The following is a 14105-nucleotide window of genomic DNA, read 5'->3' on the forward strand; positions in this document are numbered from 1 at the left end:
ATTGCACGACATAGCCGTGTTGTCGGAATCTTACTCGTGTACATCCGCATGTATTGGGTCCGAGACATTCACTGTCCGATTTTCCAACCCTAATACTAGCTGCCAGAAACAATCGATTCTATTTTTGGTAAAGGCGGTGCATTGTCCGACGAGCGACAAGACTATTCACTTCACCGGATAGGAAGCCCTGGTGGCTAGCATGTCACCCGCATGTACGACACATGAATTCAAATTTTAATCGAGAAGAAACAAAACACCTCGTGGCAGCTTACATAATGAAAGAATATTTTCTAACGAATTGAACGTCATTTGGACTAGGTCCCATTTGCTCGCATCGACGGTCGCCACGCGGAATGAGCCAGTTTGGGAGGGCGCCAGTGTCAATGAGGGCAGAACTAGCCACTTCCGCCCTGCTCACTTCGCCTGCAGAAGCGACTGAATGCATTCATTTTGTAAATAACTGTCAACAGAACTGCCAAGAAGTTAAGTCGGCTTTTTTAGGTGAGGCTTCTTTTGCTTCCTAAGTCAGATAGATGCGTTTGCCCTAACCATCACAGCATATTGGATTTTCCTTTTCACATTAGAAGTTTCCAATTCAAAAGACTTGCTCCTTTGTATGATTTTCAGTATTTGGTCATGTAGATGACAGTAATTAAAAATGTGTTGGTCAATTTCTCTTCATTTACCCAAACAACGAATGTTTTAAGGTCGACTCGGTCGTGCATTTTTTTCTAATTTCGTGTCGTCAAGACAATGGCCCCGCCCGAACCCTACCAACAAGTGTAAGAAAACATCCAGGCCTGGCTTATTGATCGTTTTGTTTTGCATAAATCGATTCCACCACACACCAATCTGCCTCCTAAAGCACAGTCGGTACGCTTAGATTAACTCACAGAGCCATTCAACTATGCACGTAACGACGCTGCAGCCATCATTGTCACCGCAGTCTTTCAGGCGTCGCGCCACCGTTGGTAATGATGGTGACATGCATCACCACCATACATCACACGCATCCATCGAGCGCCCGCCTTTAGCTAGTAACAAAGTGGACGTCCAGATCCTAAAAAAACTGTCAGCATCGGTGTCACACTTTGAAGGTCCTCGCACGAATTTGAGCTTTGTTGTGTCCGTCGATACACTGATTCCTGGACGACGTGCCTTTTCGGATGAGCGCGCGTCTTGTCAGCTTGTGGCGCGCTCTTTTGACGATTTCCGCCGCTTTCGCAAGTCGCTATTGACCCGTGTTGGCAGCCTTCACGACCCAGCATTGCTGCTCATGGGACGTCGTGGTAAGTGCCATTGCGAGGGCATCAATAAGTGTCCATTTGACGTCACGCGCAGCTTCCTCGAGCGCCTAAAGTTTAAACGTATGCCCTTTATCAGCCTTAGCGAGAACGAGGCTGACCTGACCAAGCGCCAGCTGGAGATGAATAATTTTCTTCATATTATCTTTGCCATTTTACATCGCATGCAGCACGGCTCGTGGCACTCTGAATGTCTATTTTTGCAGGACGTTATGGTCTTTCTCGAAGTCGAGGAATCATTTTCCCAGCAGATGGAATTGTTGCTGCGGTCTAAGAATCGCTATATGAGCTTGGATGGCTGGAAGGCGCACACTCTACAAACATTTGGCTATGGAATTGGTATTTGATTGCAAGTTTCTAGTTTATTTCTTCTGGCCTGGTTTGCCGGTCTCCAACCTATTTAATTAAAGTAGTTGATGTCGATAGTATTAGCATTTGGCACGGGCAATCGACATTTTTGGAAAAGAAGTAGCTTTCGAATTGTTAATCACGAAAGCCTTTTTTAAGTATATATAATTATGTCTATTGGGAACGTGACCTGGCTTAGCAACTCCATTGGTCCATCGTGCATCTTGAAAATGCCGCTCTGCTTTTTTGTTAATAAGGAAAAAAGGACCCGATGAAGCCAATTCAATCGACTTCGATGCCTTTATAGCCTTGAAGCGGTCTTAGGATCACGTACAGAAAAAAATGTCGTTAGCAGAATATTGTAAGCTACGGGTAGAGGCGACCCCATTGACGATTCTGAAGATTTTTTTGCGATTCACTGGCTGTAGCACTTTGTCGTAGATAGCAGCAATTGCGTCTGCGGCTTTATCGCTATTTATTATCGGCAACTTCAATGCGGTATAGAACGGATGCTCTGGTAGCTGAATGATTTCGGTAGCCGGATAGTCGTGCAGCTTCCGGTCGATAAAGTGTAGCAGCGGCGGCTAGAGAAAATGTACACATGGCGCCATTCTAAGCGTCGTCGGTTAATTGATGGTAACCTTACCATCTCTAGTCGCGTAACCACTTTTAAAGACGAATACGTCATGAGCTGCATGTGCTTACGCGGTTGGCTAGAATAAGTAATACGTGACAGAAGCCTAAGAGTTGAACGGCTACTTCGCAATAAATTCTTTCGGCTAAAAAGCACAATTATTTTTACAATTAAGTGGACTATTGAAAGGTTGACTTTTTAAGAGGTTTGCCTTCTAAAAAACTCTGTTGAACCAGCTCAATGGCACACGTAAAGAAGGTGAAGGCAAAAAGTATTGCAAGAGGTAGTATTCAATAGTTCGCCTTCGATTCAGCATGCTATTATCGCACCTTGCGCCGCTCTCAAAGCCGCAATTATAGGAGGAAAAGGCGTCGGAGCCCTGCATGGCCGTCCATATGGCGCGAAAATCGACGACATCGAGAGATTGCTCTTGCGGCATGAAATCAATGGTAGGCAGCACAATGTGATCGTAAACAAAACTAAACTTATAAATCAATAGATTATGCTTGCCGTGCAGTTGCATCACCAGCAGCTCCTGTTCAAGGTTCTCATTAGCGAAAGGATTTCGGAGGTCTTGAGACGTGGCTTCCTTGCTTATCTAGCCGGCTTAAGCTTTCCTGCGCATTTCATCGACTCACAAAACATAACGAATGCCATAATGGGATGGTGGCAGCAACTCAAAGCTTGCAGATATCTTTTTGAGCACGTGTGTTGCGCGCAACGACGCGTCTAAGATGCGTTTGCGCATCGTCTTGCCCGGTGTTCTAATTAAATTTTGCCATCTGACCTATGGGCACCACACAAAACTTCACTGACTTTCTGACTGGCCGGCATTCCCCACTGCAATGGCGACAGAACGTGTATTTAGTGGCGCGCGCAAGCGCAAATTCGGGATGGAGCATGTAGAATCCAACCTCTCCAAGAAACAGCGCGTAAGAATGGCGACGATTACGGCGATGGATGTGATGAACAAACTGCTAGCGCCAGGCGGAGACGTAGCGTACGACGTGACGGATGCGGAATGGGAGAAGCTGGTCCAGTTAACACAAGCACATGAGCGTTTTGAGACACTTTATCGCTTTCCTGATCTATTGCCCGGATGGGTTACTACCACGAGCAAGAAGAAGAAAACGCATTACAAGATTGTGGCCATTGACTGCGAGATGTGTGTGACGCAGAAAGCCGGAGTTAGCGAGCGCAAGTCCAATGCGTTATGTCGCGTATCAGCGATTGATGGTGAAAACATCCTAAAAAATATCATCTCGGACTTTCTTGTGCACCAGCCTGAGCCTGGGTTTCACATGGTGGACCCTAAGACGGACATTCATGGTATCACACCAATACAGATCGCCGACTGCAGGATCACAATGGCACAGGCACAGAAGAAAATGCTCAAGTATATTAATAAGGATACTATTGTTGTGGGCCACTCAGTCTCTGGTGACCTCTCTTGTATGCGCATAAGCCATCGACGCGTTATTGATACAGCACTCATTTTTCAACGTAAAGTCGGAAACCTGTCTTCTTCAACGCCCGGCTTGAAAGACCTTACCAAATTCTTGCTTGGCTTTGACATGCCTCAAGGCCACGATAGTACTGTTGATGCACAAGCTTCAATGTTGGCTGCTAAATATGGTGTTCGTCATGAATTAGGAAGGATCATTCCGTCGTCGCTGGAGCTACACGGGCCTCGCGATATTGAGATTCGAAGAGTTTACCCAATTCCAAGAATGGAATATGCTGGTCCACCCATTCTTGTCACGACGGCTTACCAACCTCGACAAGTGATTGACCAACCTCAAAAACTAATGAATGGTGGTAATGTCAACATTGCCAACAATAAAAAAGGCACGATGTGCAAGTTTAAAGCGATGACTGCACGATCCTGCCGCTTGCGCGTGCATCGAATACCAAAAGGCCTTACTAGTAAAGACGTTGAAAAGTGGTTCTTAGAAAACGCTTGTATCGTCCCAACTGCAGTTGAGAAGATCTCATGGCTGCCGGATCAAAATCGCGGCTCATGTATTGTCACCTTTTCCACAAGTGCCCATGCAGCTTTGGCTTTTGAGAGCGCCCTGGGCCCAGATGGCAAGACCAAGATCACAAAAGACTCGATTGGTCGACCGCAGAAAACAATTGCGATAATTAGCTACATGGGAAAGACATTTAAGAATGTCGTCCTTGGGGTGTCATAGATTTGGCAAGAAAACCGAAACTGATTTAGCAATTAATCAAAAACTCAATTCTTATTGACGCCGTAGATGGCAATGGGAAAGCTGCGGAAGTGAAAAGACACCTTAAAGGGCAAGGAAAAGTATCAAAAAGTAAACACAAAAAGTTACAAACCTGTTCTTTCAAAAGGAGTATAGACCTTCATGAACTCAAGCAAAGCAGCTGCATGTTCACGGCGACGCTACAATACGGCTGCAAGAACGCCACATTTCCAATATGCAGCACATACGAAGAAGAGTCGTTTTTTTCTGGACTGTCCGCATGTGCATTAGAATTTCTGCTACAGCTCAAATGTGTTTAAAGGTGATGTTGTCACTGTTTGGCAATCAAACAATTGCATGTTGCTTGTAACGGGGTAGAGTTGCCATAATGTTACACAGTCCCCTTGAGGTACACTTGGTATGCTTAAGGGGATGGTCAATTATTAAATAATAGCAATTAGACCCAGCACTCGGGTGTGGTGCACATTTGTGACCAACCCTTATGTGATGCACATGGGTGCATTCACATTAGGAGGGATGACGCCCAGCGACATCCGTTACGCCAGGTGTAACGGGGTGTATCGCTACATGAAATTAACACTTAAAGGTTATTATTTTATATATTTTCTAACAGGTAGATAATACTTGGAGGATATTACTTTATATAGTAATATTTAGAATTCTTATCCATAAATAGGTATAGACCATTATACCTATTTATTTCGCAGATTAATCAGCTGTAGGAGTAATCAAAGAGAGAGTTACAGATAAGATAGAGATAAGAATTCATTTACATGTTTAGTATTAGGTTATAGTTAAGTTAGCATTTACAAGATAGAACAAGAGACACTTAATTATATTTTATTCAGTTTTCATTTTACCCTCTTAGGCTAATTACCTTAAGAGAAGTCTTCCTCTGCACGTACAGTGTACGTCAATTAACGTAGGGCACCACTCGCAACTGAAGCAGTGCGAAGTGGACTTGTACTGAAACAGTACAAGTCATAGTGCCCCGTTACAGGTATGATACGAACTATTTGACTCAAAATCAATAAAGATAAAAATCTTGTACTCCTCCTATAGGAAGTATTACTTATGTAACGGAAAGCCCCGTTACACAATGCGTCTCCTTGCGCAACGCTGAATCGTTTCTTGTACCGATTGGCGAGGAGTTAAACTTAAATTAACCTAATAACAGAGCTAATGTCCTATATAACCAAATTTGTAAGTTTTGTAATAAAAGATAACAATTTTGTACTTCTTTATTTATTGCCTCTCGAAGGAAATAATATTTATTATTCCTCTTATAGGAGATAATATTTATGTAACAATACACCCCGTTTTACAAAAAGGCAAAGATATCATTTCTCATCATCATAAAGCCCTGTTTTGATCCAGCAAATTGAGTTAGTTAGGAGAAAGACGTGACTTAAATCCCAAACTAGACTGGCACATGCGGCTAAAATGCGTATATTTAATTTATTGTGTCTTGGGAGACATCTTTAATAAAACTAGACGTTGGCCTCTAGAATATGTAAAATATCAACTAAAAGTCCGAAGATAGTATCTAGCTGTCAATACGTTGGTCATTCAAGACACCTAGTGCATGGATTGGGCTAAGTTGTATAAACTCTGTGCGGTAAAAGATTCACGTACCAAGACAGAGTAGTTGCATATGCAGCATGTATCTGGAAAGGGTTCTATTAACTAAAATTTAATGCTAGTTACGTAATGAGCTCGCCGCAAGGACCGTCACGCAAGGCTCGTTCGAGCTGCTTATGGTCGAGAAAATCTATAAGCATGCTTCTCAGTAAACGTTTTGTCTTGACTGACTTTAATCTGTACGGATGTGGTAGAGCGATGCGTAAGAAAAAATGGGCGTTATAAATACCTGCCTATTTAAAATGGGGGGACCAAAAAGAGATAACTCTGCAAAAATAATTTGGAATTTTCACAACTGCATTGCTTATGACGCCGCTTCTTGTGATGCGCACTCGAAATTCGTTGGCGTTGCGACGGTTATCTACAGTTGTAGATGAAACAATATCACGTGCCCGTCGACATCTGCGCGAGCTTCCGCCACCGCTGAACATGGTGCGTCATATATTGTTGCGGCCATTCTTGTTGCATACTAAAAAGTGTGAGAAATCTCTTGCAATTTTTTATGGCACAGACAGACGCAGCCGCAAGTCGTATAAGAGAGCTGTTAGCAAACAAGCCAGACGCTATCGGGATAAGGCTTGGAGTCAGGGCGCGTACGAATTAAACGATTGAGTATACTATAAGCATGATGTTTAATGCTGATGCGGTAATTTTCGTGAGATTGTAGGTGGCTGCAACGGCTTGTCATATACGATGAATTATGCGGACAAAAAGGAAAATATGGAGGAGGAAGTTATTAAAAATGGTGAGTTGCAGTCAACTAAAGGAAGTATGGTCAAGATAAGTATTACTTTTCTGCTGTTGAAAGGTGTTCGCGTCTTTGTGGAGCCTAAAGCACTATTCCACGTAGTTGGTACGACCATGGACTTTCAGGTTTGTAAATAATTCTTTTTAAAACCTTTAAGTGTGCATTATGACGAGTGTTTTGTTACTATAAGGTTACTCCAGTCTCATCCGAGTTTACCTTTGAGAACCCAAACGCGAAGAGTAGCTGCGGCTGCGGTGAAAGCTTTAACGTTTAAAATCCCGACTCACTCAGCAGTAATGTCCTGTGAGCTCTCCTGCATTTATAGCCCATTTTCTGGTGCAGCTTAGATCAATTTAGCGATGTGTATAAGTATATCCCTTTTAAAAGCTTGGGCAGTTTTAGTGCATTTACGGGTTGCCTCGGTCGAATGTTTTGAAAGATAATTTGTAGCAGCAGTGTCATACTGGCACAGCATAGGTATAGCTGTACGTAAGTGAACATTCTTGATGCCATCTAATTTAAGTCCCGTGTCCTAACTGAAATTGAGTTGCACGCAGATCCACGCGCCCATATATAACTATTTATAATATGCAATTAGGCAACGACATTGTTTAGAAGTCATTGCATCATTCTACACAGATATCTTCAGCTCATCATGTATTAATACCAGAGGCACTCTTGACATCGGCTTTTAAACTTTATCTCATGATTGCACGACATGTTTTGAGATGAACGTGAGATAAATTTAGCCGAAATTATTTCTTGGCTGGGTATATAAGTTACAGTCTTTTTTAACCCAATGTGTAGCCAAGAGCTTACAAAGGATCATTTCTATAGCATGATGATACCGACCCCAGTGGCCGAGTGGTTAAGCACTGGAACTGGGACCGGGAGGTACGTGGATCGATACCCGCGGAGGGCGGTACGATGACACATCGCCGGAGATAGGCTAAAAAGCAGACGAGCAACCATCCAATGGATGGCCGCCCTGCCAACCCGCACCGAAGGTGTGTGATAGTTGGGTGGGAGGAGGCCCTGTAGCCGAAATTTCCCATAGTGTAATGAGGGGTGCGGGGTTCCATTAAGAGAACTTCGTCAAAATTGAATCTCTATAGCATGATGATATCCTGACTCTGGCAATATTACGTCTTGATACTCAAAGCGACTTTTTGGTTGAGTTTGCGATTTCGCTAGATGTTAAATATTATTTTCTTGAGGCCAGTCTCGCCAAGCTGCTTATTCCGTGCTATATTTGGCAAGCCAGTACGAATCACCCGCAATTTTCGTGGATTTATGGGGCGCTACTTCTCTCAATCAAATCAAATTACAACAGAGACAACGTGGAGTTGGCTTGCATCATATTGCGATGATCAGCACAAGTGAGATAAAAAAAATCAGCAAAGAACACTCAAAGTAGCAACAACTTATGACTGCCGTCAATAAAGCAAAGTGTACTTAAAAATTTCTTCACACCAATGTTATGCTTTCAAGCAACGACGGTTAAACTGACCATTCAATTCATTTTGGCCTTGCTAAAGTCCATCTCTGGATGTTGCGCCATGAACTTCTGTAACATTTCTTGCTTTTGCATATCGTCACTCGTGGGGAGGCCCATCGCTTTCTGACGCTGATCGAACATCATCTTCTCCACAGTCTGGCGCGTATCAGCATCCAGATCGTTAAGCTTTGAGTTTTCAGGTTGAACCTTTTGCGTGTCGATCTCGGGATCACCCTGAATTATAGTCTTCCACCACTCCATCTGATTATCTTTCTGTAGGTATACGCAGATGCGATTCCCATCTTCCAGCGTCCAGAAGCTGTCGTCTACTTTTACCTTGTTGTACAGGTTCCCATCAACAAATGTATTTTCACCTCGTAGACCCACTCTTAGCTTCCCAGCACGAATTTCAACATCAACCTGCCGGGATTTGGTCCCTGCAGGAACTGCAAAATTTACTTGTGCTTCTTGAAGAGTCTGTGTCCACACGTATTTTTCAGTTCGGCCTCCATTGCCCACAAGAGCTGTACATTGTTACAAACCAAATGCAAGTAAAAGTATTGCAAAATTTAAAATAGTAACACAACTTACATGGTCCGCTCTCCTCGTCGCCTTCTTCATCAACATCTTTTGACGTGCTTGCTTTGATAGGCATTGTTTGTTCAAGCGTGGATATCTGCATTTCGTCGCTGTCTGAAATCTCCTCGAATCGCGGCGGGTTCTTGTCCTCTTTTACTTTGTCGTGTTTTTTCTGCCTCTTTTTCAAATCCGCAAGCTCCTCCTTCCGCCTCTTCTCAGCTTCCTTTTGCTTCTTGGTAAATTCGTCCTTTTCAGCCAGCGCCGCCTGCTTGCGTACGCACTTGAGGATCGTGTTCTCAATAACTTGCGCCTCGGCTCCCGAGAAAAAGTCGGTTTTACGCCTCAGAAAAGAGAACACAGTATCCAGTAGCGGCTCAATACCGCGTTGAGATTGCGCAATAGTTAGCAACATGCTGTCGAACCGGTCGGTCTCGCTCATTATTGACAAAATTCTTGGTGTCAGCTTTGGTTGGACAGGTATTTTCGATTATAATTAAATCGTGCCAACAAAAATCGGTTTAGAGCAAAAACGTCGAAATGCTAAATTTTGTGCTGGTGACCGTTTCGATCATGTGATTTTCATTTTTACTGTGTGAATAGACCATTCAAATCGGTAATATTCAAAGGCCAAATTATTAAGTAGGAGAATTTTCGCGTTCGTCGCAAATTATCACTTCATAATTTCTAATTGTAACTGTCCTAATAAAATCAGTGCATTTGGAGCTATTATTGCTGCTTTTGCACCATTCAGAAGAGAAACACACTTGTCACCTGACCAAAAACGACAAGTCGCGGAACTTTCGACGGCAAGCGCTTTGTCAGCTGATATTGTTCTACATCTCATTGCTAACCTCGATGTTTATTAATGAGCGCAAAAAATGAGCTTATCTCGCTTTTAAATTTAATATGTCAAGGTTGCGTTTTCTTGCGCTTACGTGTCTGATGTTGGATTGTAGGGCCCATCATCTTTTAAATTACACATCGTTACTGTCGTTACAGTCAAATAAGCCAATAAGTCGATGTGCAATTTTGAAGTAGCTTCAGCACAATCTCGCTTCAAAAAGCTATGTTTTGAAAGTGTTATTTTGACATGTGTTAACATTTAAATAAGTTAGGCAATTGTGACAAGGGTAATTGCAATCATTTTTACGGACTTCAGATGAACCTCACTAGTTGCCAACGTATTTTTTGGCACAGTCCGAATGTATTACTAGTTAAAGTTGTTACTGCCCTACGCAGTCATCTAATTGTTCATTTGACCCGATGCATCAGCCATGGAGCCCGAGTTCATAGGTCCGTTCATCTGAATAGAAGCCATTCCTTGCTGAGGCATCTGCACATTCTGATGAGGTACACCTTGTTGGCTCAAAGACATACTCTGCTGCAATGCCGCCATGTTTTGCTGTATACTTTGTTGAGGCGTGGCCATGCTTGGCTGAGGCATTCCCATGCTTTGTTGAACCATCGCCATGCTTTGATGAGAAAGGCTTTGCTGCTGCAAAGCCTGCTGAAGCATATCTTGTTGTGACATTTCTTGCGTTCCTGAACTTAAGCGCTGCATTTGCGTTTGAGGCATCATGCTATAGCTTTGTGGACCCATCTGAAAGCTCATATTGGATGCCATGGCACTTCGGCTATCAGTGTAGTTGCTTGGAATGGCGTTGTTCAGGCGGACAGGATGAGGCACACTTTCAGGCACGCCAAAGGGCATGCCACCATTAGCAAAGCGCTGCTGTTGTTGCGGTTGTTGTTGTTGTGTCATAGAGTTCATCTGTGCATACTGTTGACTGATTAATGGATTTATACGTGCTTGGTACTGAGCCTGGGCATAAGCCTGCGCCTGAGCTTGCGCTTGGAGCCGTGCTTGAACCTGCGCCTGGGCTTGAGCTCTCGCCTGTGCTTGAGCCTGAGCTTGAGCTTGAAGCTGCGCCTGATTTGACATTGGCATCTGCATCATCTCTGATCGGGCATAGTGTTGATGCTGCTGCTGGGTCATTTGAGACTGTCTCAAAGCCTGCGGCTGTCTCGGGGACGTCTCCGAAGACTCGTCTGCCCACTTGGCCAGCGTCATTAGATTCTTATTAAGATTTTTACGCTTCTTGTCTAGCTTTTCGGTAAACTCCCCTAGCTGTGCAGTTCCTTTTCCATGTTTGATCTGCGTATTTAGTTCGATGATTTCGACGATGAGACTCGAGTTTTCGTCCAGCATTGCCTATTCATACGAAAGTCAAGAAAGCCCCGGTCCGTGACTAATGGAGAGCGCACCTGAATCTGTTCGGTGCCAATCTGCTTGAGCTCTTGAGGCTGTCGTTGTGGATGTTGAAATTGCTGCGGCAACGGGTAGGCACGGTTTATAGCCATTTGCGGGACCGTCGTCCCCATGTCCATGTTTCTGATTGTACCTTATTCGTCTATTGGATGAATTTCATGCCAAAATATGCTCCATTAACCAAGAAACCAAGATAAAGGCATGCAGCGCTTCCTTCGACTGAGTGCGACAGAGGCAGAGGCCGCCATGAAGCCCCGACTGGTGGACGGTAAGTGGAAACAACCAATGATCTCTGGTCGAAAAATTGCTATGGTGAAGAAGCACGCGCTACGCAACGGCGTCGTGGGTACGTGGGAAGAAGGGAAGGGTGGCTGGCTCGAGACGTGGAACCGACCCGAAAAGCACCATGTGATGCGGCCTCTTAAGGGACACAAGAATCAGCGTAACGAGTTTGAACGGTTAGCGATGTTCGGATGGCAGTGCTTATTCCTCGTAATTTGACTTGTTGGTTGTGCATTTTTCTCTTCAATTAGCGTCCAGAAGTTGCAGGCGGCACTGGCGGCCATGCCCAGCAAGATCGCTGACCACAAGAAAGCAGTTCAACAAGCCAAGCCGCTCAAGGGTCTTGATAAATGGCTCAACGAGAAGGATCCTTATTAGATATCAAGCTAATGTTAAGTGAAGGAGGACGGGAACTCAGAGATTTTGCTTCCTCTTGTTGCAAATCAATTAGCTTTGAATTTTGAAAAGCAGAAAGCTATATCGCGAGATCATAAGTGCGTTATCCCTGCGAACGACAACAATGACAAAGCCTATTGTTAATATTACTCTTCTCAACCTTTCGTGGCAAACTATCATGCTCTAGATAAGGAGATTCAAATTTTGGGAAAGAATAACTTCTAAGCACCCATAGCTGGTTGACAATTGCAAAGTTCAACAGCGTGTAATTTTGATTCTACCTGCTCCGACGTAAGGGTGATACTGTATCAGAGGCAAAGTCTTTTTACTTTAAGATAACCAATGTATTGCAGACGATAGTTATGCTTGCAACAGCAAAAAAGTTCAAGAGGAGCAAGCTTCTACATTGCTCCATGTTTTCGATTTGACAGTCATTGCCCTCTCTCTTACAAGGTACGCAAATGCAGATTGGTACTCGTAAATTGTAACGTGTGTCCGTTACATTAGTATTATTTCCCATAAAAAATATTATTTCTAATGAGAGGAAATAAATAAAGAAGTGTAAATTATTATCTTCATAAACTTTGACTTAATAGTTCCAATAAAACCAAATTTGATATTATTGATGCAATAAGACATAAGCTCTATTGATTGGTTGATTTAAGTCTAAATCAACCCCGCCAATCGTTATAAGACACGATTGTGCGGTGCGCAAAGAGGCGCCGTACTTAGTTAGTCATTAATAATAAGCTCAGTAGTAGATTGAAGATCGTTGCGTAGCAAACTAAATATATTTATACAGTTTTACTTTTACCTAACTCGAATCCCTTGAATTACCGTTGATAGCTAAAGCCCCTTAGCTACTTGAAAACCTCCCTCTGTACCCTTGCGTACGTGAAATTTCGAGGCACCTCTCCTACTGTAGGCGGGCACGTCGTATTGCGGCCACGCTCTACTTAAACACACCCTAGCACAGCTAGGAAGCGGTTAAACCAGCTTCTCTTGCGTGCAGTGAGGTAGTGGTAATGGGCGCGTTAGCGACCTCACCCAACGCACTAAGTACTGTAGTTAAGTGTCGTCACGGGAGCGGTAATCCGGCTCCTCGCGTGCACTTACTAAATAGAAAGTAGTTTTCAGACTGATTTATATATTATCGCACTAAATATAAACACCTATTAATACCAATTAAAATGTTATCTCTATAAATAACATTTAATATGTAGTGCGAGCGTATCTTTCAAGATACCTCGCGTAACGGATGACGCTAGGCGTCATCCCTCCTAATGTGAATGCACCCATGTGTATCACATACATAAGGGTTGGTTACAAATGTGAACCACACCCGAGTGCGGGGCCTAATTACTTTAATTAAGTAATTGACCATCCCCTTAGTTCACCAAATGTACGGGGACTCTGTAACATTAGGGCAACTTTAGCCAGTTACACCATCTCCCCCTTAATGAACGAATTTTTATTTTAAATTCGTCAAAGAGGAGCGAGGAACTGCGAGCAGCTTTACGCGCCGCTAATTCTCTCAATCATTGTAGCGACCTGTGTTTCCATACACGGCGCCAAAGATGCCACCTAAAAGGGGCAATATTGGTGGGTCGTCCGAGAAGACACCCACTCAACCTCGCGCTAAGCGCACGCGCCGCGTTAACTCGCCGGCCGCGTCCAATGCCATAGTCGAAACGCCGACAGCTGCTGCTGCTGTCGCGTTAAGGGGGCTAAAGGGTCCATACCACTTTAACAGTGAAGATGCTGATTCGTCGCTCATTGTCGACTACAATGAGTCGACACCGTTGCCATCACCTCATAGTAGCGATTCGGACAACGAGCTCATGTGGAAGGATGGTGGCGCATTATTGCCCATCCAAACTTCTCTCATGGCTCACAACATGGGGACAGCAACAGTTACGAATGCTGTCTCGCCGTCTGCGCTGGATAGCACAACGACAGGTAATGAGAGCGCTGCCCATGAAGGCGCAACCGCTTCTCCGTTGGTATAACCACAACGCCTTATACTCGACCATAATCCTAATGGTTCCGACATAGAAGATTCTGAGCCTAAAGCTCCGCCGACGACACGTAAACGCGCTCAGTCGGTGTCACAAGCCAGTCATTTGAACGTTGCTATGCGACGCGTGGCATATCACCAATGCACCCTCCATC

At 44.0% G+C, this 14105-nt stretch overlaps 7 protein-coding genes across 7 annotated transcripts; 4 read left to right on the forward strand and 3 right to left on the reverse strand.

Annotated features, from left to right (window-relative positions):
- Positions 1 to 907: 907 nt before the first annotated feature.
- On the forward strand, positions 908 to 1651 carry CCR75_006077 (uncharacterized protein; the record flags this gene model as incomplete). Its single annotated transcript, XM_067964149.1, has 1 exon — positions 908 to 1651. One exon carries the CDS (start codon positions 908 to 910, stop codon positions 1649 to 1651), a length of 744 nt encoding a protein of 247 aa, XP_067816099.1.
- Positions 1652 to 1732: 81 nt separating this feature from the next.
- Positions 1733 to 3034, reverse strand: CCR75_006078 (uncharacterized protein; the record flags this gene model as incomplete). The annotated part of the gene is given in 5 exon segments (XM_067964150.1): positions 1733 to 1971; positions 1987 to 2236; positions 2254 to 2431; positions 2616 to 2884; positions 2930 to 3034. The coding sequence occupies 5 exon segments, from the start codon at positions 3032 to 3034 to the stop codon at positions 1733 to 1735; spliced, it is 1041 nt and encodes a 346-aa protein (XP_067816094.1).
- A 97-nt stretch (positions 3035 to 3131) lies between these two features.
- Positions 3132 to 4481, forward strand: CCR75_006079 (uncharacterized protein; the record flags this gene model as incomplete). The annotated part of the gene is made up of 1 exon (XM_067964151.1): positions 3132 to 4481. The coding sequence occupies one exon, from the start codon at positions 3132 to 3134 to the stop codon at positions 4479 to 4481; it is 1350 nt and encodes a 449-aa protein (XP_067816095.1).
- A 1986-nt stretch (positions 4482 to 6467) lies between these two features.
- On the forward strand, positions 6468 to 7561 carry CCR75_006080 (uncharacterized protein; the record flags this gene model as incomplete). Its single annotated transcript, XM_067964152.1, has 5 exons — positions 6468 to 6593; positions 6673 to 6754; positions 6829 to 6906; positions 6970 to 7034; positions 7100 to 7561. 5 exons carry the CDS (start codon positions 6468 to 6470, stop codon positions 7181 to 7183), a joined length of 435 nt encoding a protein of 144 aa, XP_067816052.1. The 3' UTR covers positions 7184 to 7561.
- A 377-nt stretch (positions 7562 to 7938) lies between these two features.
- On the reverse strand, positions 7939 to 9430 carry CCR75_006081 (uncharacterized protein). The gene is made up of 2 exons (XM_067964153.1): positions 8999 to 9430; positions 7939 to 8931 (listed from the first exon to the last, which is right to left on the reverse strand). The coding sequence occupies exons 1-2, from the start codon at positions 9423 to 9425 to the stop codon at positions 8423 to 8425; spliced, it is 936 nt and encodes a 311-aa protein (XP_067816051.1). The 5' UTR covers positions 9426 to 9430; the 3' UTR covers positions 7939 to 8422.
- Positions 9431 to 10229: 799 nt separating this feature from the next.
- On the reverse strand, positions 10230 to 11374 carry CCR75_006082 (uncharacterized protein; the record flags this gene model as incomplete). The annotated part of the gene is made up of 2 exons (XM_067964154.1): positions 10230 to 11198; positions 11252 to 11374. 2 exons carry the CDS (start codon positions 11372 to 11374, stop codon positions 10230 to 10232), a joined length of 1092 nt encoding a protein of 363 aa, XP_067816054.1.
- Positions 11374 to 12306, forward strand: CCR75_006083 (uncharacterized protein). The gene is made up of 2 exons (XM_067964155.1): positions 11374 to 11713; positions 11789 to 12306. The coding sequence occupies exons 1-2, from the start codon at positions 11457 to 11459 to the stop codon at positions 11913 to 11915; spliced, it is 384 nt and encodes a 127-aa protein (XP_067816053.1). The 5' UTR covers positions 11374 to 11456; the 3' UTR covers positions 11916 to 12306.
- Positions 12307 to 14105: the final 1799 nt, after the last annotated feature.

This window comes from Bremia lactucae, assembly GCF_004359215.1.
Source record: "Bremia lactucae strain SF5 chromosome Unknown BlacSF5_NotPlaced_182_SHOA01000115.1_669280bp, whole genome shotgun sequence".
In the NCBI taxonomy this organism is placed as follows: Eukaryota; Oomycota; class Peronosporomycetes; order Peronosporales; family Peronosporaceae; genus Bremia; species Bremia lactucae.